Source organism: Acartia tonsa, chromosome 12 (genome assembly GCF_053477335.1).
Source record: "Acartia tonsa isolate MP-2025a chromosome 12, ASM5347733v1, whole genome shotgun sequence".
Classification (NCBI taxonomy): Eukaryota; Metazoa; Arthropoda; class Copepoda; order Calanoida; family Acartiidae; genus Acartia; species Acartia tonsa.
In genome coordinates this window covers 39,302,512-39,325,707 of record NC_137271.1, presented here as the reverse complement: position 1 = coordinate 39,325,707, position 23,196 = coordinate 39,302,512, and the positions used below count along the sequence as shown (strand labels likewise).

At 34.0% G+C, this 23,196-nt stretch overlaps 1 protein-coding gene across 6 annotated transcripts in view; it reads right to left on the bottom strand.

Annotated features, from left to right (window-relative positions):
• Sfmbt (Scm-related gene containing four mbt domains) overlaps positions 1-23,196 on the bottom strand; it is a 25,894-nt gene extending 2,698 nt beyond the window's left edge. The window contains exons 1-22 of one of the 6 annotated variants that reach the window (XM_080179010.1): positions 23,063-23,196; positions 22,281-22,389; positions 21,413-21,498; positions 20,755-20,847; positions 19,592-19,663; positions 17,309-17,450; positions 16,591-16,676; positions 16,050-16,125; positions 14,601-14,697; positions 14,064-14,214; positions 12,850-12,990; positions 10,041-10,157; positions 9,475-9,564; positions 7,430-7,506; positions 6,200-6,333; positions 5,568-5,659; positions 4,320-4,632; positions 3,746-3,877; positions 3,043-3,143; positions 2,260-2,280; positions 1,637-1,736; positions 1,126-1,297 (exon numbers count right to left, since the gene is read on the bottom strand). In XM_080179010.1, coding sequence (XP_080035136.1) covers positions 1,206-1,297; positions 1,637-1,736; positions 2,260-2,280; positions 3,043-3,143; positions 3,746-3,877; positions 4,320-4,632; positions 5,568-5,659; positions 6,200-6,333; positions 7,430-7,506; positions 9,475-9,564; positions 10,041-10,157; positions 12,850-12,990; positions 14,064-14,214; positions 14,601-14,697; positions 16,050-16,125; positions 16,591-16,676; positions 17,309-17,450; positions 19,592-19,663; positions 20,755-20,847; positions 21,413-21,498; positions 22,281-22,389; positions 23,063-23,173 — 2,433 coding nt within the window. In that variant the 5' untranslated portion in view covers positions 23,174-23,196 and the 3' untranslated portion in view covers positions 1,126-1,205. Of the gene's footprint in view, positions 1-1,125; positions 2,281-3,042; positions 3,144-3,745; positions 3,878-4,319; positions 4,633-5,567; positions 5,660-6,199; positions 6,334-7,429; positions 7,507-9,474; positions 9,565-10,040; positions 10,158-12,849; positions 12,991-14,063; positions 14,215-14,600; positions 14,698-16,049; positions 16,126-16,590; positions 16,677-17,306; positions 17,451-19,591; positions 19,664-20,754; positions 20,848-21,412; positions 21,499-22,280; positions 22,390-23,062 lie in introns of those variants that run through there. The other 5 variants (XM_080179011.1, XM_080179008.1, XM_080179009.1 and 2 more) reach the window with 5 other exon arrangements.

Sequence of the window (23,196 nt, the reverse complement as noted above, 5' to 3'; positions counted from 1 at the left end):
GCTTCTATGTTCAAATTAGCATCTTATGGTGAAATTTTTAAAATGTGCGTAAAACGGAGGAAGGGATATTTAATATGAAGATAAACTAAAATCTCCAACTTTTCTGACAGTCAATTTTAGAGCATATTTGTTGTACATTCTGGCGTAATAGTTGAAGACAAAATGTTTTTTTTCTGCAGCAAAATATCATCTCCCCTGAAGATATTCCTTTTTTACAATACAAAATTATCAAAATTAAGGGGGGGGGGGGGGGAAGTTCAAACACACTTGCGTAAACCTGGTATATAGGCTTTATCTTTCGACTGAGAGGATAGGTTATTACAAATAAAATGATTCTTATATGATGAATTTTCCCAAGTTTTAAGATTTTTTGGATAGGCCTCCAGGTTCCGGAGCTCCAGGCCTCCAGGTGGTCTCTGTACAGGTAAAAACTTGGGAAAATTCATCATATAAGAATGATTTTATCTGTAATAACCTATCCTCTCAGTCCAAAGATAAAACCTATATACTAGGTTTACGCAAATGTGTCAGAACTCCCCCCCCCCCCCCCTCTTGATGTACAAATTAACTAAGTATCTATGTATAATATAGCTCCTTTACCTAGATATATAGTTTTTTAATATTTTTTTAAATCCATTTTTTGAAGAAATTTTTTTTCTCGAGATGCTTGAGTTCTGTTAATTAATATTTAAAAAAGTGTTACTGGCACTTTTTCACTGGCAAAAACAATGTTGGCCAAATAAATTGTCTTTAAATATTTTTTAATAATATAAAAATATTTCATAGGTATTCAATGAAATTATCAAGTTTTTGCAAATGCTTTGTCCCAATTTAGGAACAGAACTATCGGATGTAGAACAGTTGAAGGAAAAATATTCCTGGGATCGATTCTCTCGAAAAATCTATGATCTTAAAAGTCTTCCTGATGAACGGAATTTTCGGCACGAGAATAACTATAAATAATCTGGAATGACCAATGTCCAATGATGCACAAGGAAAGCTTCTCCGAAAAAAAAACTCGTACAGCGCCTTTATCGCGCATTTATGTGCACTGTGCATTATTGAGTAATGGCTATTAACGATTCTTTAATTGGTTAAAATTTTGAATATTAATTATACATTACGCTGTTTGGCCGCTAATAGCCTTTAAAGTTCATAGATTTTTAAAGATAATCGATACCAGGAACATTTTACCATAAACTGCGCTAGTTCCGGACTATCTCACTTTCTGGAAGATTTTTTGTTATAGAGTTACATAGATATTTTGCAGGGCTCGGCAGCCGCGCGTCGGCTATAACTAAGCCTCAAATTTAATTAAACCTGTTTGGATGCTTGGGAAATTTTTGTGAAAAGAGGGTTGCCATATTTTTTTTTGGGGGGGGGGGGGGGGGTAATGTAAAAATTAAGAGAAAATTAAGATAAAAACTTAACACTAAAACATTTTTTCCATTTTTCACCCCTCCTGGTGAAAAAAAATAAAAGAATATGTAGGAGGGGGATAATATGAATAAAATAAAGAATTCTGAAAATATTTTTCCCTCTTCCTTGCTGGAAAAAACTAGGAGGGGGAAAAATGAATCTTGTGTAGAATATACATCCCTGAAATTGTAAAAGGTTAATTTTCCCTTGGGCTTACACAATTCACATAGTTGTCGCGCGGCTGCCGAGCCCTTATATTTTGTTGTTGCTGTCGCAACAAAATTGACATATTTTTCATGACACTTTTTCAGTATAAACTGGCAGTTTGTATAATTAGAAATATATAATAACAATATTTAATATTTATAGTAGATTAATTCCAAATAGATATTGAATTAATAAATGTGTAAAAATAATAGGTAATAACTGTATTGTTTGAAATTCGCCTGAAAAGTATTCAAAAACATACCTACTGTTTATTAATAAACACAAACAAAATTTGTCTTTTAATCTAATTATACAAATTTACTAAGTGAATTATATTACAATTGAAACATTTAAGAATATGTTTATGAAAATAGTAAAATATAGTTTAACTAGCGGCAATGCACCTAGAGGCCTATAGCGAAACGTAAAATGTTTTCTTTTTAATTATGTTAACATCAGCTGTTTACCAAAAATTATCTTGAGGGCCGCTAGGCAGCGCTAAATTCGTAGAACATGAGTTATGACAAAAAATACTTACTACTTTATAAATTAGTATAACACATTAATCAATTCAATACCCCCAATTATTATATTATTCCATGGTATTATTTAGTTTCTAATAATCAGTCTTGCCTGGCTAGTGGGAATCTTGCTCTGAAAAAAACAATTTTAAACATTATTATTTATCAATATAAATGTATTATCATAAATGTATAATCAAGAAAACAACCTACCCCATGAGGTGGAGACCTTTTTCGTATGCTCGCAAATTGGTTTCTGTTCTTTAGTAGGGACTTGACTGTGTTAATATTTCCGACGCTATTAGCTGATTTTAAAGACCCAATATAAAATCTAGTCAGGGTCCCCACCCTGTGAGTAGAGTTACGTATAGCTCCATCATTCCCTTATATTCGTTTACTTTAACATTCAATGATTGGCTTAAATCTTTATCTGAAATTAAAGCCTTACAAATCAGAAAGACATACAAACGAGCCTCAACAAATATAGAGTAACGAAATTAATATTCAACATTATGAAAAAAATCTCCCAAAATCTATCCCATTCTTACATTTTTTAAGAATCGATCATGGAGATGCTTAGCCTATAAAGTTATACCTAATAGTTATAGGAATCTATATTTCAAAATTCAAGTGAATGGGATTATTATCTATAATACAAAGTAGGACAATGTCAGTATGTCCGTCTATAGATTAAGATCTCGGTAACCGCTAAACTGGTCCTGTGGTGGTTTTAGGTTTTTTTCTTGGAAGGTAGAACAAGCAATATCCCAAAAAAAAGAAGAAAAAAATTATTGTTGAGTTGCTACCTACGCTTTCCAAATTGTCATTTTTCAAAAAATTTAAGACGTACTTACAACCCTTAGTTGAAGAGTAGCTGCGCTACTCAAACACTAACCTTCAATAGTCCCTGCAGGTTTTCAATCTTGAGACACGGCCCAATCTTATTCTGGGACAAACTCATAAACTCAGATTTGTTCAGCTTCATGAACATTTCACCTTAACAAGTTAACATATTCAATAAAAATTAATCGGGTATATTCCCTTTCGTGGCAACACCCCTTCAGGGGCGTTTCTTCGTATTTTCACAGTAGCTTTTCTTATATTTCTAGCCCCTGCGGGGGGCTCTAACCCTGCGGGGCAATCACCTAACCTAAAATAACCTTTCAAAAGTCATTTTCAAAATACGATGAAGGGCCGTTGCTACGAAAGGGACTATTCCCAATTAATCTAACTAAATCAGGGAGGAAGGGAACGTTCGACTGTAAATTACACTAGTACCTAAAGTTTTTTTAACATGCTATCTTGTTATAAAGCTTAAAAACTTTGGATACTTTCAATAAATATTGTGATTTGTTGGTTCCAACCTAGTAGACTAGTATTGGCCAAACTTGGCAACCGAACCAATGATTTTATTCTACAGAAGGATTAGTTTTGTTTATCTTCATTGTGGATATACATCAATTTATTTATCATTGTCTTATCCCTTGTGACATGAAAATACATGAATATGGGAAAAGGTAAAAAAAAGTGAGAAAAAAATTAAAATTACCTACCTAACCTTTCTAAAAAAAAAAAAAATCTGAAAAATTAATACACACCATTTATTCCCTTCTCCTTGAAGGCAGGTACAAGGTTGGAGCACTCATTAATCTCCAGGAACTGGATCACGTGGCTTGGCCTCCAGTTCAACACATCCAACACGTGCTCACGAGGTATTATGGTCTTGTTGCCTAGATAGTATGAATGAATATAAAGACTACAATGACCAAATTAAACATCTTTTTGTCTGTCCAGTACAATTATAAAAATTATGAAATGAAAGGCCTCTGAATTTTCGTGTCAAGTTGTCTGTCTGTTTTTATCGATTTTCATTGGCATTCTTATTTAGATTTTAAATAAAATTACTTAAAACTTTCAGGTATCTAAAGGGGTAAGACAATGGCATATAAATTGATGTGTATCTCTAATTATGATACACAAATTAACCCTTTTTGTCGATTACAATTAGTGAACGTTTGATCACTAAACTAAAAGTCCCCAAAGTTATTGACTTATTGAGCCAACGAATAAGAAAACTTTACTATATAACTTTGGGGATTAGTGTAATTAGTACTTAGTGGCCATTGTCCTCTTCCTTCCTGAAAACTTGAGGTATGGCAAACAAAATCTAACCTGCGGCATCCAAAAGCTTTGGGATAAAAAACTCTTTTTCATCCTCCTCCTCAACCTTTTCCTCTTCCATCTCCTCCACCCCCTTCATGCTCACATCAGCTGATTCATCTCCCGCATTTTTAATAATGTCGTCTTCAATTTTGGCGCCATTTTTGTTTAGATCGGCTGATTCCGGTGTTGGCACAGCTGGTGGTTGTGGTGGAGCTAGGAGGGGAAGAGTTTGTGGTTGGAGAGTTGGGGGTGCGACAGGAGGGCCGCCATTTTTAATTGCTGCTGCTGCTGGTGGGGTTGTCTGTACGTCATTGTTGTTTGTCTTAACAAATATAACATCACATGACTACTACAAGAAATCAAAATGTACCTAATTAATTTGCAGATTGAAGCTAAATTTTAAAAGTTTTGATTATTTTTTGTCCCCAAAAAAAACAACACTTGAATATTTGGAGCAAGTATAAAAGTGTAAAATCACGACATAGTAATATAATTCTTTTTTCTTTTCTATGCAAGCTTGAGTGGTAACTCCTAGTGTGGCCAAAAATATTTACACCTTAACTTCTCAAAGGGAATTATCCACGAACAAGAGCAAGTGATTCTAAGCACCTTACAGCATTGATCCATAGTATTTTTTTTAGTAAATATACTAGGTTTATGTTTAATATTTGGTTTATCGATTAAATAGTTAGGTTTCACCATGGTTTTATATGAAAAAACTTTGAAAAGTAAATCATTATTTGGTTCAAAATCATCAAATGTTTTGATGAGTTCAAACTGTTTTTTAAAAGCTTTGAAACAAAAGTATATTATTTTGCTTAAAAAATGTATGTTTAGAAAAAGGGTTGGTAACTTGTAATATTGTAAACAGTTTAATTTAAGTACTTTTGCAATTAACAGCATTTAATGCTTTTTTGCCGTGTTATTTTATTTTGTCCTTTGAACTCAACAAAGCATTTGATGAAATTGCTTCAAAAAAAAAACAATTTACATTTCAAAGTTTTTTTAATAGGTATAAAATCATGGTAAAACCCAACTTTTTAGTTGATAAACCAAATAGGTATTAAACATAAACCTAGTATATTCACTAAAAGAATACTATGGATCAACGCTTGAAGGTGCTTCTTAGAATCACTTGCTCTCGTTCTTGGATAGTTCCCTTTCTCAAAAAGTAACAAGTGAAAATTTTAAAAATTGGCACAATATTATTTTGCTTGAACTTTTCAACAACAGTCAAATTACTGTTTAGCAACTTACCTGGTTGTTAACTGGAGGAGTTGGGGTGGGACTTCTGGAGACCAAATCTTCCTCTTCTCCCTCATTATTACCAACACCTCCATTATCAGATCCTACACAAATAAATAAGAACTTGATAAAAGAACAGGTAAAGTGGGGAGGGGGTGGGGGGGTTCGACTCTCTCCCATTAACAATTTTAGTTTGAAATAGAAAAAGTAAATGTATTTCATTCTAAAAGTGACTTCTTGGGAGGGATGGAGTTACCCTTATTCACTCAAAATAGTTACAAACCTTCTCAGGAAAGGACATATGAGAAGCTACTATGTACAGGCCAGTACTGATGGTTCAGCGGTTAGCGAGATCCATCGGTACAGACAGACATACAAAAATCCTGTTGCTACTTAATGAGAATTATAGCCAGAGAGAGAGGGAACAATGGGCTGCTTATTACACTTGTCCCCAAAGTCTTCTAATTGGACAACTTTGGGTACTTATGGTTAATTTTGATTTGTTGGTTTATTAAGTTGAGTGTTCAAACCTTTCAATCTTACATTGAAATCTTCTGAAATGATAATTTTTTGTACATATACTCATTGTGGATGTACATTAATTTATCGGCCACTGTCATATCCCTTTAGAACCCTGATAATACCTGTAAGATTTCTTTTTTTAGCGACTCTGCCGCCATTCTTTTTGGGGGCTGCGCCACCAGTTTTGCGTTTGCGATCTTTCTTCAGGGGAATTTGCATCCTGGGACCTTCCAATCTGTGGCCAACTAATTCACACCTACAAATGGAGGATTAAGTCTATATTTTTGTTGTTTCAACATATTATTGATCGAGCTAACAGTCACAATAAACATGTATATCCTACAGGGTGTTTCAATAGAAATGTCTTTTTAAAAATCTTAATTATCCATAGAAAATAAAACAATTATACAAAAGGCTTTATATATCTGGAAAACCTATTCTGGGACATTTATGTTTCAAATAAGATTTTTTCAACAAATTATGCCTTAAAAACCAGTTTTCAAAGGCCTTTTTTTGAAAATTTACGGTTTTAAAGATTGTGGAAAAAATGTGCACGTTTTCAAAATTCAAATTGCGCGTCTTGTATTAATAGTAGAAAAACGTTATGCATGCCGTTAGAATCGTCATAAACTCTAGTTTTTGGATATATAAAAACCATTCCAGTGCTTCGTATAGTATAGAAGCTACGTGGTAAAATGTCCCAACTTACTTAAAACTTTTCAACCTTTCTCACATTTTTCAACGTAGCTCCTAAACTACAAATAGCACAAAAATAGTACTTATATTTCCAAAAACTAGAGTTTATGACGATTCTAACGGCATGCATAACGTTTTTCTACTATCAATACAAGACTCGCTATTTAAATTTTAAAAACGTGCGCATTTTTCCACAACCTTTAAATCTGTAAATCTTTAAAAATTAATAAGACCTTTGGAAAACCGGTTTTTAAGGCATAATTTGTTGAAAAATTATTTTTGAATATTTGAAACATAAATGTCCCAGAATAGGTTTTCCAGATATATATAGCACTTTGTATAATTGTTTTATTTTCTATGCATAATTAAGATTTTAAAAAGAGGTTTCCATTGAAACACCCTGTATTATATTAAGTAGTAAGTTTTTTTTTATCTGAAGCTTAAGATCTCAATAACTTCTAAACCGATTGGGTTTTTCCTTGTAGCACTAGCGAATGTTCTTGCTTATATGGTTCTCTTTTACACTATACCTCTCAATCAAAAAATTCTTTTTTGATTAAAAGTAAAATTGAAAGTGTTGGGTCGCCCCCCCCCCCCCCTCCTTAAATGCCCCTAAAGGCCTTTAGGAGGGCTAGACTTGACTAGTAAAAACTTACCATCCAACTGGATAAATATCAACACTGTTAGAATCCATCCATTGATCATAATCTTCATCCCAGCCATCAAAATGAACCTAAAACAAATGTGAAAATTTTTTTTTTAAAAAGCCAAAATCCTGCTTAAAAGTAGTCCGAGCGCTATCTATAATCTATAGTTAATTATGATCCATGATGATTAGAATGTTTACAAGCAGTTTCAACCTTCTATCTTAATAAAAGACGAAAAAATCACGTTTCTCCCAATTTATGTCTTACGGACAGTTGGACAGGCAATTGGAATTATAGAGTAGCTTCGCTACTAAAAGCATATCATAAGATCCTAGGTGATGGATTTAATATTGAATAGATTAAATAGCACAAATTTAGTTTGATGTAAAAATATCGGCGTTTTCGCGCGGTGATAACCACAATCATGAATTCAAAGGAAAAAGACAGACGATAATTACTCTAAATGATAGTAAACAAAGTTAGGGTAAAGCGGGGCGAACTCGGTCTTTTTTTTGGTTTTTTGAACCTGCAAATCATAAAAATTATTTTTTTAAAATGGGACCAAGACCAGTAGAAAGATCTCGGAAAAGTCGATCAGGTCCTAAAGGGACGTAAACCTAGGACATTGGGAAGTTTGTCAAAATTGATCTCTAAAACGGCACCGACTTCGCCCCGCCTTGAGGCGATGTCGGTAGGGCATTTTCAAGCTTCAAAAAATCGATGACGTATTGATTTTATTACAGCATGCCCAAAAGGTAAAAGTTGCTAAATGTAATAAAGAGTATGCACAAAAAATTTTATTAAGATAGGTCAATTTTTTCTACCAAAAAAAAATAATTTTTCCTAAGTACGCGAAATTGGACTTTTTTTTCGAAAATTTTTTTGATAAAAAACATAAAAATACTACTAGAAAAAATAACTTTTTATGACTTTAAAGGCCTGATCCTTAAAATTCAGGCAATTTTGAATAGATTTGGTCAAAAAAAAATTAGTTCTACTAGCAAAATTTCCTAAAAAAATCAAGTTGAAAAAAAGAGAAAAGTTTGGCAAAATCTGTGGTCGATTTTCCAGCTTCAAAAAACCTATGACATAGTGATTTAATTACAGCATGCCCTAAAGGTTAAAGTTGCTAAATGTAATAAAGAGCATTCACAAAAAAAATTATGAAGATCGGACAATTTTTTCTACAAAAAAAATAAATTTTTTCTAAGTACGAGAAATTTGACTTTTTTATATAAAATTGAAAAAGTTAGTATAAAAAGTGAAAAAACCGAATTCGCCCCGCTTCACTTTTAGTCGATTTAAGAAAAAACTATACAAGCTTTTTTAAAGTTTTAAACGGAAATGGATAGCCTATTAGATTCTTAATAAGTCCCCTGAAGACGTCTAAGCTCTAGCTCTTACCAGTTTTTGTCCAACTTACCGTTTTCCGACCGAAGCAAAAAAATCGAGAAAAAAAATTTTTGTCGTCCGACTTTAAGACCCAATAAGTACCCTAAAAATTCATCTCACAAAATTTTTTTGTAGGCAATTTAATTAGGAACAAATTTGAATTTATGTTTTTTTTTCTGTCAGTCGATTAGAACATGGAGAAAAATGTCATTTAATGAAGGTGGTCAAAAAAATACCGACTTCACCTCAAAACCTAGATCGCCCCGCTTTACCCTACCCCCTTCTGTAGATTAATATCATTGGTTGACAAGTTTGGAAAATACTAGTTTGGAACTTACTAACAAATCACAATTTATTGTAGTATTTTTAAGTTTTTCAAGCCAACGAATAAGATAACGGGGTTATACCTATAACTTTATGTATCGGTGTATTTTTGTCCGATGTCTCCTCCCTACCTGTTAACCCAAATAAGCTAACTAAGTCTAAGTTATAATCTAGGAATTCAATAATTGAGCGAATGTCAGAAAGATAGGCCCAGAGTTTAATAAAAATGTTCTCTTATTCATAAACTACAAAACTTTGGGTACCTTCATTGAATTTTGATTTGTTGGTGTCAAACTAGTGGTGTCCAAACTTTTCAACCATTAATTTGAAATGTTTACCTTGAGTAGATGTCCGACAACTCTGGAGACTGTACTGACACAAACAAGCCTGGGATCCATCAAATCTGTACACTCCACTTTCATACCAGCCTGAATACAAATAGTGTTAGTCTTACATCACTAGAAACTCAGGGAGGAAGGGGTCAGTCATTGGGCTGCTTATTACACTAGTCCCCAAACGTTTCAACCAATAATTGTAATCTACAGAAGATGGAAATTTGTGTATCACTATTGGGGATGTACATCTATTTAGCTTTACCTTTATTTTCCTGGTCTATGTTACTTTAACGTCAAAGTTTGAACAACCATTGATAACTAAGGGAAGCCAATCTATCTTTTTTTCCCCAAATAATCGGGGAATTAGGTTAAGTAAAGCCCAAATCTTTGGTTGCACAACCTTTGTATGTAAGTTTTAACTGTACATAGTAATGAGATGCGTCTTTTTTCGGCATTCCCCCTACTATAAATATTAATGTCACGAGATTTTAAACTACTCAGACAGACAAACATCCTCCTATTTAAAAAAAATAATTCCATTGTGACCCATTCATTTAAATTCAACTAACCTTAAACCCATGCTTATGGTTTTCTCTGGTAGGGAAAAGTTCCAGACCAGCGGCCTCGCTCTTAGTCTTCTGGAGGTAAGAAATCCAGGTAAAGTTTCCCTCATATCCTGCTGGAACCTGCAACACATTTGTTTTGAAGATTAAACAAAGATAAGATAATTGCATTAAAAATCAACAAGAACAGTTTTCATGAAAACTACCTAATGCCTTTTTTGTATGAAAAAAATACTGTCCTTTCATGAACAGAAATACAAACTACATAGAACGTCTATAATAGATAATTCTCGCATCGTATTATGAATAGCTTTCCACGGATATAAAAATATACAATTATTTATAAGATTAAAACCTGTTTTTTATCCCCGAGATGCCGATTCCGAAGGCACGGGCTAAAAAAAACTGGTTTTAATTTTATGATTGTACATTTTTATTTATATAGAAAACTGGATACAATAGAATAGGGTAATGCGGGGTTAATGCGGTAGGGGGGTCTAATTCCGGTCACTCGACCAACTTTTTAAAACCGTTTTTTAACGGTGTTCTAAACGTTTGCGAGAGATCTTCAGAAAAGCAAAGTTGTAGTTTATTGCCTATACTTTCATTTCTTACTTCAGCAAATTTTTGTCAGATCACTCCTTCTATGATTCTTTTGCCCTCAAAAAGTTGCAAAAAAATTTGCAAAAAAAAAAATTTCAAAATAGGCCATGTTCAATCTAAAATTGTGAAAAAATGGTAAGTCCTATTGACCCCCGGGTTTTTGTAAAATGAAAGATATGGCATTCATTTATCGTTTGCAATTGGAGGCGTTGTTCTAACTTGATTTTTTCATAATTTTTTTTCCGTCTCAAAAAAGGGTCTATTCCGGTCACTTTTTAACTTTTTTTTATTACTGTATTTATAACAGTATAATACCCTAATGTTTTATTTAGGTGATCTGGAAGCATAAACAACCTAAATGCATGACCTAAGCTTTAATCATTGCCTTGCCTGTTGTGTGATGTACATTATTAGTCATTTTACTGCTTGTATTATGTCATGTTTTGTTGCCTAAGCTTTTCAATTTGTAAAGACATTAAAAATTTTTTAGACACATTTTTATAGTAATGGGAAGAGTATATCACCCAAAGGAACGCCTTAAATATTTTCCTGAAGATGTATCAGCTGCATTGGCTCATGTAAGAAGGGGTATGTCTATTAGAAAGACTGCTAGAAGATTTAAAATTCCATATGAAACCCTTGCATCTTTTTCGTATAAGAGGGTGTTCGAGATTTTTGCGCGGTTTGGATTTTTTATGTCAAATCGGCTAGGATTAAGCTAGAAAGGTGTTTAAGGTGTCTATAGAAAGTTCTTTGCATGTCCTAACAAAAACTCCCCAGGATATGGGTTCTATCTCCAAGATTTAGAGTACATATTCAAGATTTTGCATTTTCAAAATTCCTGTTGCATAAAATGTGTTGAAATATTAGAGTTAGGCCCCATATCATGTTGAGTTAATTGTCAGGCATGTAATTTTGCATCTTTAGACACCTTAACCACCCTTGTAGGTCAATCCTAGCCAATTTGAGACAAGAAAAAATGTATCAAAAACTGCTGTCAAAACTGGCAGGATTTTTAAGATTAAAAATTTTTTGGGAAAAAATCACTTTTTTCAAGAAATTCCAAGACCTGCGAATCAGAAATTGCCTCTAATTTATGTATAAAGCTTAAAAAAACCAAATCATATAATAAAAAGTATGATTTTTTTTAAAAGTTTGCATGAAAAAAATCGATGTTTTTTTTGCGATTTTACCGACTTTTTAAAATGGGCAAAATGTGGTCAAAAAATTTTCTGATCTGCATGCGACTAGTACCGTTAGAAAGCTAATGACCTCAGCTTTCTACTCATAGTTTAAAATGTTAAAAAAAAATATTTTAAGGGGGTGTTCCACCCCCCCAAAGTCAACTGACCGAAATAGCCCCACCGGTGGGGTTATTCCGGTATAGGCCAACCGCCGCCCTTAAAACCGATTTTTGACCGACTTCTAGTTGCGAGATCTTAACGGGACCAAGACAGGCTTCTTCGTTATTGCCATATCGTTCATTTGCACTCTTAAAAACCGGAAAAAGTTTTTGGGAAGTATATTTTTTTTTAAGTTGAAGCAAAAAATTGACCGGAATAACCCCGCACTACCCTACCTACATAATTTTTCAGTATTGCTGAGAAATGGAGTGGATACAAAACAGCGAATGTTACAAAACAGCGAATTTACAAAACATCGACTGTTACAAAAATAAAACTATGTAGGTATTTCTTTATTGAATTGAATTCATGAACAATTTATGAATCCTAAAACAAAAATAAAAAAAACAAGTGAATTGCAAACAGTGTCACGGTTTCCTAAAAGGAACTCCTTATGTTTTCTGGCTTATAGCTTTGGAAACTTGGAGCGAGCCAGGGCATCCTCCTCATTCATAAACCCACGGATCACTGAGTAGATGAACTGGTTCGTTATTCTTTATATAAAATTACAAAAATTTGAAGATTTTCTTAATTTGGAACATTCTTTTTTTGATAGTAGATTTTTTTAATAAGTCCTATTCATAGTATATTATTTTTCGCTGTTTTTCGCTGTTTTTTCACTGTTTTGTAATTTCACCTTTTTGTAACATTCGCTATTTTGTAATTTCGCTGTTTTGTAACATTCGCTGTTTTGTAATTTCGCTGTTTTGTAACTTTCGTTGTTTTGTATCCACTCCTTGAGAAACGGGTTTAATCCACAGGATGTTAATCGGTTTCGGAGCCAGTACTGGAAAGCCCCCCAAAATTACCTTCAATTTGATATTATTCCTGTCACAGAAGCCCGGGGGAAAGATGAATGGAGAGGATGTGTGATAGCAGAACCAGTCTCCCCCTGTCGGGTCCTTCTCATATCCATCTATCCGAATCATAATGTAGCCAAATCTCAGAACCTTAATAGTGATATAATAGTTATTTATCGCATCGTATTATAGACAGCTTTCCGCGGATATAAAAAAATATGAAACCAGTTTTATTAGACCCAGGCAAACAAAACTAGTATTAATTTTAGGATTTTAATTTAAATATTCGTAGAAATTTGGTTGTAATACGATGGTAAACAAATTTTTTTAGTATGGCTGAGAAGCGGTTCTAATCCAGCGGATATTAATCGGTTTCGAAGCCATACAGGAAATATATTTATAAATTGGGGTGTGTTGTTATTTGTTCGTTAATTAAAGAGAGCTTTCTGAACTCTATAAATCAAGTTAGAGAGTATCCTTATACTAAAGTAACAGGATGTTTGTGTGTTTGTGTGTTTGTACCTAAGGATCTCGCTAACCACTGAACCGATCGGGTTCTCCTTAACAGGGTAGATTCTCATATGTCCTGGGAAGGTTTATAACTATTTTGGGGGAGGGTACCACTACCCTCCCTGGAGAAATTAATTTTTTTTTAATTTTTCGATTTTAGAAACGTCAAACGTAAAATAGCCATATTTTTAATATAAAGAAGCATTTAAAGTGCCACTAGAGGCCTCTAGGGGCGTAGCCGCTAGTTAAACATTAAAGAAACAGCAAACTCCGCCATTAATCTTTTAGAGTTAAGAAGCCAACACCTTCATATCAGTCAGTTATCTCAAGGGATAAGTTGATAAATTTTTTAACATCCCTAATGATGTTACACAAAATTACCCCCTTCCGTAGATTACAATTAGTGCCTAAAACGTTTGGATACTCAACTTCATGAACCAACCAATCAAAAGTCTCCAAAGTTGTCAAAACAATGAATAAGAAGAAAACTGATAAAAATTATAAGGGATTAGTGTAATAAACAACCCAATGTCAACTCCCTCCCTAATAAGACTAGCCAAGCAGATTGTGGCAAGGTTAAGTGGGTCAAGAGCCCAAATCACCAGATTTTAGTCAGATTTATTTTATATCCCTCTAACTTTCACACACACAGAGAATAAGAAATAATCCCCCCCCCCCCCCCCACCAATTCCAAAGGGTTCAGTAGTCAATACCTTCATAACAGTAGCCACACAGATTGTGGCAAGGTTAAGTGGGTCCACAGCCTCAATCTTCATGCCCACAGTGAAGTTGGTTTGTGGAAGAGGATATTCTGGAAACATGTCCGGTGTGGTGTCTGTCTCAAGGAAGTTTTCCATCAAGCATCTACAAAAAAAAAGGAAAATCATATCCCTGTGTTTTACACTATCAACGAACTAACAATATTATCCCCACGGGGTGCTATCCCTGCAGGGATTTTCTTACATTAACTTAACCTAACCTGTCCTAAACTAACGATAAAAATACGTGTTTTATTTTGCACAAAGTTTCCTTTTGGTTGTTATGCGATTTAAAGGAAACTGCTTTGTAAAAATAAGTCCATATTCATTTAAGGGCGTAGCCGCTCCTTTAAACATAAAACAGTTGATTGTACGCTTAGAATAACTGCGTAGGAAGTCTTAGATCTTCGAACAGACAAACTTTAGTTTAATAGTAGCTCAGCTACTAAAAATTATTGGCCAAGTGATTTAAAATTAAAACAGTCTAGGTACCTGTCATGATATTCTGAAGTGGCGGCAATCTGATGTCCCACCCTCCTGGCCCATCCTACCGGGTGGATCAGCGGACTTTCCTCGTGGCACCAGAAACCTGCAATATGTATTTTCAGACTAAGATCTAAATGGATAAGACAATGGCCAATAAATTGATGTTCATCTCCAATGATGATACAAAAAAATTACCCCTTGTGTTGATTAAAATTTAGTTGGAAACGTTTGAAGACTCTTATTAATGAACTAAGGTCCCCAAAGTTTTTGAGCCAACGAATAAAGAACTTTATCATATAACTTTGGAGACAGCCCAAAGTTCCTCTCTCTGATTTTCAAAGGTATAGTCCCATATCAACATACTTAAACTATATACTAAAGTAACTGGATGTAAGTGTGTATGTATGTATTACTATGTAAGTCAGATAAGGTTTAGTGAACAGTCAGTATGACCAATCGTTCTACCATTTGTTAGAGAAGTTTTTTAGCTACTTGGCGGGAGAGGGGTGGCGAAACCTTTCTTGACAAAAAATTCTCTACCCTCCTCCCCCCCACCACTAAAAGAAAAAGGGGAGAGAAGGGATAACTTTTTGGTTTAGGTTATTTAATATTATTTAAGAGCTTTTTGGATGTTTTTTTTTGCGATTCAAAAAGTGGTAAATAGAAATATGAAATCTGCGTCATATTTTGCTAGTGAATAATAATCAAAAATATTTATTATCTATTATAGTAATTTTCCAGAATTATAATCTCTTGCTAGCTTAATAAATCAAATGTAATACGTATAGATGTATAACCCAGACAACTATCTGGCCCCTTTCTTTGGGACCTTTTTCGTCTGCTAGCAAACTGCTTTCTGCTCTTTTGCAGCGACTTGGCTGTGTTAATATTTACGTTGTTATTGGCTGATATTCAAAAACCCTACTTGAAGTCGGCACAGGGTCCCCACCTCTAGGGTACAGTTACATATAACTTGATCCCCCTCTATTCTTTTACTTTAATATCTAGTGGCTACCTCTTAGGTACAATTTTAGTGTTTAAAAGAAAAAGAAAAAAAATTTGGGGGGTGAGGGTATTTTTTTCTAGCGCAAATTCTCTTGGGATATATTTAGAAATTTTCCCTAGACTTAAAATAAGCTTCACTGAAAAGGAAACTCCTATATAAAAGTAACAGGATGTTTGTGTGTGTGAGAGTTACTAAGGATCTCGCTAACCACTGAACAGATATAGTTCTCCTTTACAGTGAAGCAACTAATAGGTCCAGGGAAGATTAATTTTTAGTTCCAGATTTTAGGATATAACACAAAAACCGCCTGATAAAAGTTAATTTTTCTTTCAATTTTCTTCAATTCTAACCTATATTTATCATGATATTCTACAAAAACATTTGAAGGTTACTACTCCCAAGTACCCAAACTTGTTAAATGCACTTTATGTAACTATCCCTTATCTCACCTTCTCCCCCATTAGAATCATCATATGAAAGTTGTAGCCTTCTCCCAGTAACGTCCACCACCGTTGCAACTCTGACCTAAAGTAACAAGATTAAGAATCATCGTATGAAAGTTGTAGCCTTCTCCCAGATACTTCCACCACCTTTGCAACTCTGACCTAAAATAACAAGATTAAGAATCATCATATGAAAGTTGTAGCCTTCTCCCAGTAACGTCCACCACCGTTGCAACTCTGACCTAAAATAACAATATTAAAGCCAGGAAGAGAGGGATTACAAATTATACAGGTACCCAATGTTTTATAAATACTTTCTCTCATTCGTTGGCTATAATTTTTTTATAAGGTTCACTTCAAACTAGCAGTGTCTAAACTTTTCAATCAATAATCTTAATCTAAAGTATTAATCTTATGATTTTTATTTTAATATCTATGGAAAATTGTCTGTAATAGGATTCTATATATGATTTTTCAGTGTGGCTGAGAACCGGTTCTAATCCAACAGATATTATCGGTTTGAAAGCCATGCTGGAATATTATTTACCTGGCTTATTCTCATTTTGTCCACGACCTCGAGTTTCATCCCCTTCTTGAAGGCGGAGGATACACTCTCCCAAACCTTAAACATCAACAACCTCCTATGATTTTTATAGTTTAAGTTGTAGTTGTATAAAGAAAACAAACTCAGAAGGAGAAGGGGCAATATATTACACTAAAGTTTTACAATAATAATTTTCTTATTCGTTGGCTTAACAACTTTGGGGACGTTTACTTAATTTTGATTGGTTGGTTAATCAAGTTGAGTGTTCAAACGTTTCAACCACGAATTTTAATCTAAACAGAAGGGGTAATTTTGTGTCATCATTGGGGGTGTACATCAATTTATCAGCTATTGTCTTATCCCTTTAGATCTCTGAAACAAACTCCTTCACACTATTTGTCTGTCTATCCGTCAGTCAGTCTGCATGACTTTGGGTGTAAACTTTTGCTTTTCTCGGCTACTATTCCAGATTTTTTTGTGAAGATTTCTTGTGAGTATAACAAAGAACAATTTATATATTCCATTGATCTGTTGGAATGTTACTAAAATATGAACATTATACCTACCTAACATCTGAAAAGATTCGCGATTTTCTAAAAAAATATTTTTGATTTATAATCACTGAACATTTATTCTATAACTCACATTGTCCGTTTGTCCATCCTTGATTTTTTGTGCTACTTCGCTACTTATGGATGTTGTGATCCTTGTTTACTTACCACTTTATAGAAGTTAATAGGCAGAGTTCTGGCGCCGGTCAGTCTTTTCACCAGAAACTCTTTCCAGTCTGAATACTTGGACTGGATACTCTTGGGAGGTATCAAGGGCTTACCCTTGGTCGCACACCACCCCACAGGATGTACCTGAATAATTGTGAAGATTGGTAATCTTATGTTTTACCTAGGTAACTAACCGGAGGATTAATAATAGACCAAGTCCTACCCGAGTAAGAATCCATCCATAGAAGTGGTGCAATAAGAGGACAATATAATAGACCTAGTATAGTGGACTCTTCATATTCTTACTGATAATAAATAGACCAAGAAATATATTATTTGTGTATTTTATGTTTTGATTATTTGCTATTTTATATATGTTTCATTAGGCCTTTATAATTCCAGAGTGTTACTATTTCTGGGGTTAAGATTTTTATCTACAGGAATATTCATAGACAAAATTATCTTGTGTATTACAGAGACAATGGTGTTGTTGCTGTCCACCTGGAGGAATGATTACACTGAGATCCTGTGGTGAGTTATGCTACTTTATCGGTCCTTTCAATAATACAACTTTTGGTGTTTTCCCTCAAAGTGTCTATCGAGAACTGTTAGCCTCCTCCCCACTAACCTAGATTATTTATTACAAATAAGGGAGAGGAGGAAGTTTTTCACTATGCCCAAAACCTACAGGGGTTCCTAACCCTGCGGGTTTACCCAAAGATACATTGCCACAATTTGGTAATAAATGTTAAATCTATTTGTCTTACAAAAAAAACATACAAAAACCATAGAAATTGTAAGTTACCTAAAGAGGACTATCCACGAACAAGAGCAAGTGATTCTAGGCATCTTCCAGCATTGACACATAAATTTTTTTAGTAAATATACTAGGTTTATGTTTAATATTTACTTTTTCGACTAAAAAGTTAGGTTTCACCATGGTTTTATATGAAAAAAACTTTAAAATGTTAAGCATTGTTTGGTGCAATATCATTGAATGTTTTGATGAGTTCAAACTGTTGTTTAAAAGCTTTGACACAATTTTGCAATTTACAACATTTGATGCTTTTCTGCAGTGTTATTTATTTTTGTCCTTTGAACTCAACAAAGCATTTGATGATATTGCTTTAAAAATTGCTTTACATTTCAAAGTTTTTTTCATATAAAACCATGGTGAAACCTAACTTTTTAGTCGATAAAGCAAAAATATTAAACATAAACCTAGTATATTCACTAAAAAAATACTATGGGTCAATGCTGGAAGATGCTTAGAATCACTTGCTCTGGTTCGTGGATAGTCCCCTTCGATTATTTCAATACTTGTTTTTAAATCCAAGTTATATTTTTAATTCTTTTTTCTTTTGAAAAGTAATTAGGTATACAAAAACATACAAAATCCATAGAAATTGTAAGTTACCTAAATTTTGTTATTACAATAGGTACTTGTTTTTGATTTTCAAATCAAGATTATATTTTCAATTCTTTTTTTTCTTTTGAAAAGTATTTATACAAAAATCATACAGAATCCTTAGAAAATAGAAATCGGTACCTAAATTTGGTTATATCAATACTTGTTTTTTGTTTTCAAATAAATTATATACCTACCTATTCAATTCTTTTTTCTTTTGAAAAGTTATATATCCATACTAGCGACTACGCCCTCTTAGAGGCCTCTAGTAGGGGCACTTAGGGAGGGGGGAGTTAAATTTGATAACCTAATATTTTTTATTTTAGAATAAAAAGAAAAAGTAAAAAAAATTGGGGGGGGGGCGATTTTTTTTCTAGGGGCAATATCTTTTGGGAAGATGGTGGTACCCTCCCCCAAAATAGTTATAAACCTTCCCGTGACCTATAAGAACCCGATCGGTTCAGCGGTTAGCGAGATCTTTCGGTACAGACAAACAAACATACAGACAAACTTTATTATAAGGATTTAGGGTTATTTCTAATATTTTAAAAAGGGTAACATAACATCCCACACCCAAAGTTATCAGAGACTTGGGTGGAAGTATTAGTAGCTACAGGGAGGGAGAGGACATTGGGCTGTTTATAACCCTAGTCCCCAAAAATTTATAATAACGTTTTCTTATTCGTTAGCCGAACAACTTTGGAGAATTCTATGGAATTTTGATTATTGTTTTAGTAAGTTGAGTGTCCAAACGTGCTAACAACTATTTGTAATCTAAAGAAGGGATAATTTTGCGCATCAGCATTGGGGATGTACATCAGTTTATAGGCAATTGTCTTATCCATTTAGATCCCTGAAGCAGCTAGTATATTTCTACCTTATCAGAGCACAGGTTGAGCCAGAAATCTTTACTGCCATCCTGTCCAAATCCTTCATATCTCAACAACACCTAAATTGAATGATAAATATATTTCATTTAAACATATACCTTGGTAAAATAACTTATAACTCCTGCATTTTCATCCAATCCTCATAAAAAAGTAAGAGTATGTCTCTCTGTCTAGGTATAGAAGATGCCTCTGATCGTGACAAATCCAAGGAAGATTGGAGAACCATTGTACGTGGCCTATGTTCTAAAAAGAACTAAAAATGCAATGATGATGTCTCTCTGTCTGTGTGTTGCAAAAGATCGCTAATATCGATATAATGGTTATCCTTTATAGTAAAGCTTCCTATAGGTCCAGTGATGGTTCATAAATAATTTCGGGAAGAGAACCTTAACTCTCCCAGGAGAAAAAGGACCTCAGAAAAAAATAACATCTATCCATTTTTTTACTTTTTCTTTTAATAACTAAAATTGAAAGTGAAGGGTCATTTCAACCCCCCGGCCACCCCCCCCCCCTTTCCATCACTCCCTCGTGATTTAAGGATTGTAACCCATTCACTTTACCTAACAACTGTATGTACTCATTCACCTAACCAATTTAAATGTATTTAACTAGCTCTTTAGGTTTTAGCTACATCATGAATACTTTTTAGCGTTGCGGAGCCGTTTGATTTTAGTGCGGCTCCGGGTCCGCGGAGCCGCCTGTAAAAACATTAGCTCCGGCTCCGAAATTGGCTCCAGCTCCGACTTAAAATAAAAAAAAAAACTATTTTTGACTTTTATTTAAGTTTTGAAGTTTTAAAAGTTAAATTTTTGATAAAAAGGGACTTGAAAAACATAAAAGGGGCATTTGCATACGACCCAACAGGGTTACCAAATTATAACTAATAAAAAACCATTGTTTTAGCTAACCCGGAGCCGTTTATTAACAAAAATTACGGCTCTAGCTCCGGCAAAATATGGCGGCTCCGCAACTTGCTTTTTATACTCAGAAAAATATTATTCTATTTACCAAACTGAAAAATGTTTGTATGAAAACGTTGCCAGTGTATTTACAAATTTCCACTAGGGAAAATCAAACGGACAAACACAATCTTTTAGGAGACCAATGTTTTAGAGGCCGCATGGGCCATAAAAATGACGAAAAACCTTACCTTATACCCTGCTATTCTGAGGACTGTAGCAACCCAATAGGCCGCAGTAAAGACTCCAGGCATAGGATCTACATCCGCATTTTCCACTTCAACCTGGAATAGTTATTTATCACATCTTTTCATAGTAAGATAAAAATTATAAGAATAATACCAATTTTGTTGGCACCGAAAGGCCTATGGTCCAGAATAACATAACTAATATTAAGTTCATTACTTTTATTTAATCATTTGTAGAAACTTGGCCATAATGCGATGTGTTATACATAATTTTTTGGTATTGCTAAGAATCTGTTATAATTCATCGGATGTACATTGTAGATCGGTTTGGTAGCCAAACTGAAAATTTATTAAGTAGGTAATATCTTGAGGTATAACAATGGATATAACTTATAACTTGAATCCAAAAGAAAAGTTAAAGCCCCCTTAAAATTTGAAGAGCATCCTACCTCAGGAAAGAAAGGGACATTGGGCTGTTTATAAAACTAGTCCCCAAAGCCTTATAATAACGTTCTTTTAATTCGTTGGCTCAACAACAATGAGGACATTGAATTTTGATTGGTTGGTTCATTAAGTTAAGTTTCAAAGTTTGAGTATCGTCATTGAGATTGTACATCAAATTATTGGCCATTATTTTATCCCTTTAGATCCCTGACCCTACCTTCATGCCAACAATGATGCTGTCCCATCCCTGGGCAACTGGAGCATGATGAAAACCGGTCACCGGGGCCGCTACAAATCCAGGATCTAAAAATGTAAATTATAAACACTTTGATCTAAACAAAACATTAGATCGTAAATCTAATATTCAATGTAAAAAAAACTATGGTGCAAGGATGTCTGTCTGTTAAGCGAAGGATCTCGATAACCACTGGACCGATATGGTTCTCCTTTACAATGAAATTTCTTATAGGTCCAACAAATGTTTATAATTGATTTGGGTTAGGGTACCTCCAACCTAATAGTTGTTGTACCTAGAAAATATCAAAATGTATCTAGTAGGTTGTAAAATAAAACGTTATGGAATTATTGTTATGTTCTTTATCAATAGCTGAAAAGATAAAATTGCTACGGCTTTTATTATTATTTCTAAACAACAGTGTTATTTATCAAAGGTTAACAAGGATGGCATATCCATCAATGACAAAGCACAAAAGTCCTGGATTGACACAAAGTGAACTAAAGATATTAGAAATGACTGTCAGACAGAAATACAAAGTATGTTATATACTGAATGTTTTTTAGACAAGGTAACCCCATAAAAGCTAGCAATCTATCTTAAAAACAAGAGAAAATCAAAAATATGTTCAAAATAAACAAACAGCTACTTGTCCCTTAGAACGACGGAAAAAAAATATTTTTAAACTACTAGGTACTCATAAAAATTTAGAATTTGGAGTTACATGCCAAGTTTAAAATTAATAGGGCTATTCTAATATTATGTAAGAACTATCCGTTACGAACATATGGGACAAACAGACCGACCATAATTGTAGAAAAGCATCCCTTTTTAAAAAGTTATCTTTTACCTGCCAGTTGATTATCCCAAGAGTAAGTATTAGAAAGATCATGTGAGCTGGTACTTGCGGGGGGAATGTAATCCTCTTGTAAATATTTTCTACTTGACGTTTCTCTTCCCTGAAAAGTAAAAAATCTTGCACAAATATGTCAATTTAACAAACATTCTATAGAATCAATATGTCAATTTAACAATTAATCTATAGGTAATTGAAAATTTAAATAATTGAAAATTAAAATAATTGAAAATTAAAATAAATAATCTTCTGAAACTTGGGTTTTAAAAATCTCTATTGATAAACTCTTAGAATTAAATCATTTTTCTTTGTCTTGTGTAAAATTGTATAGAGAACAAGAACATATATTACTTTGATTTTAAATTAAGAAATAAGGGCTGTACACCCTAAAAAATACTTTTTTGTTGGTTTTACTGTATATCTATGTAATTGTAGAGTAGCTGTGACTCAGGGGTAGGTGTAGTGGTGGGTGTAGAGTAGGGGGTGGATGAGCTCTTCACTATCTATCTATCTATGTACTGTACCTGTGACTCAGGGGTAGGTGTAGTGGTGGGTGTAGAGTAGGGGGTGGATGAGCTCTTCACTATCTATCTATCTATGTACTGTACCTGTGACTCAGGGGTAGGTGTAGTGGTGGGTGTAGAATAGGGGGTGGTTGAGTTCTTCACTATCTATCTATCTATGTACTGTACCTGTGACTCAGGGGTAGGTGTAGTGGTGGGTGTAGAATAGGGGGTGGTTGAGTTCTTCACTATCTATCTATCTATGTACTGTACCTGTGACTCAGGGGTAGGTGTGGTGGTGGGAGTAGAGTAGGGGGTGGTTGAGCTGGCAGTGTCCTTCCCCTCTTCATCTACATCAAGGCGGGGGGACACACTTGGGTCCATGGCAGAGTGCAAGATTTTAATTT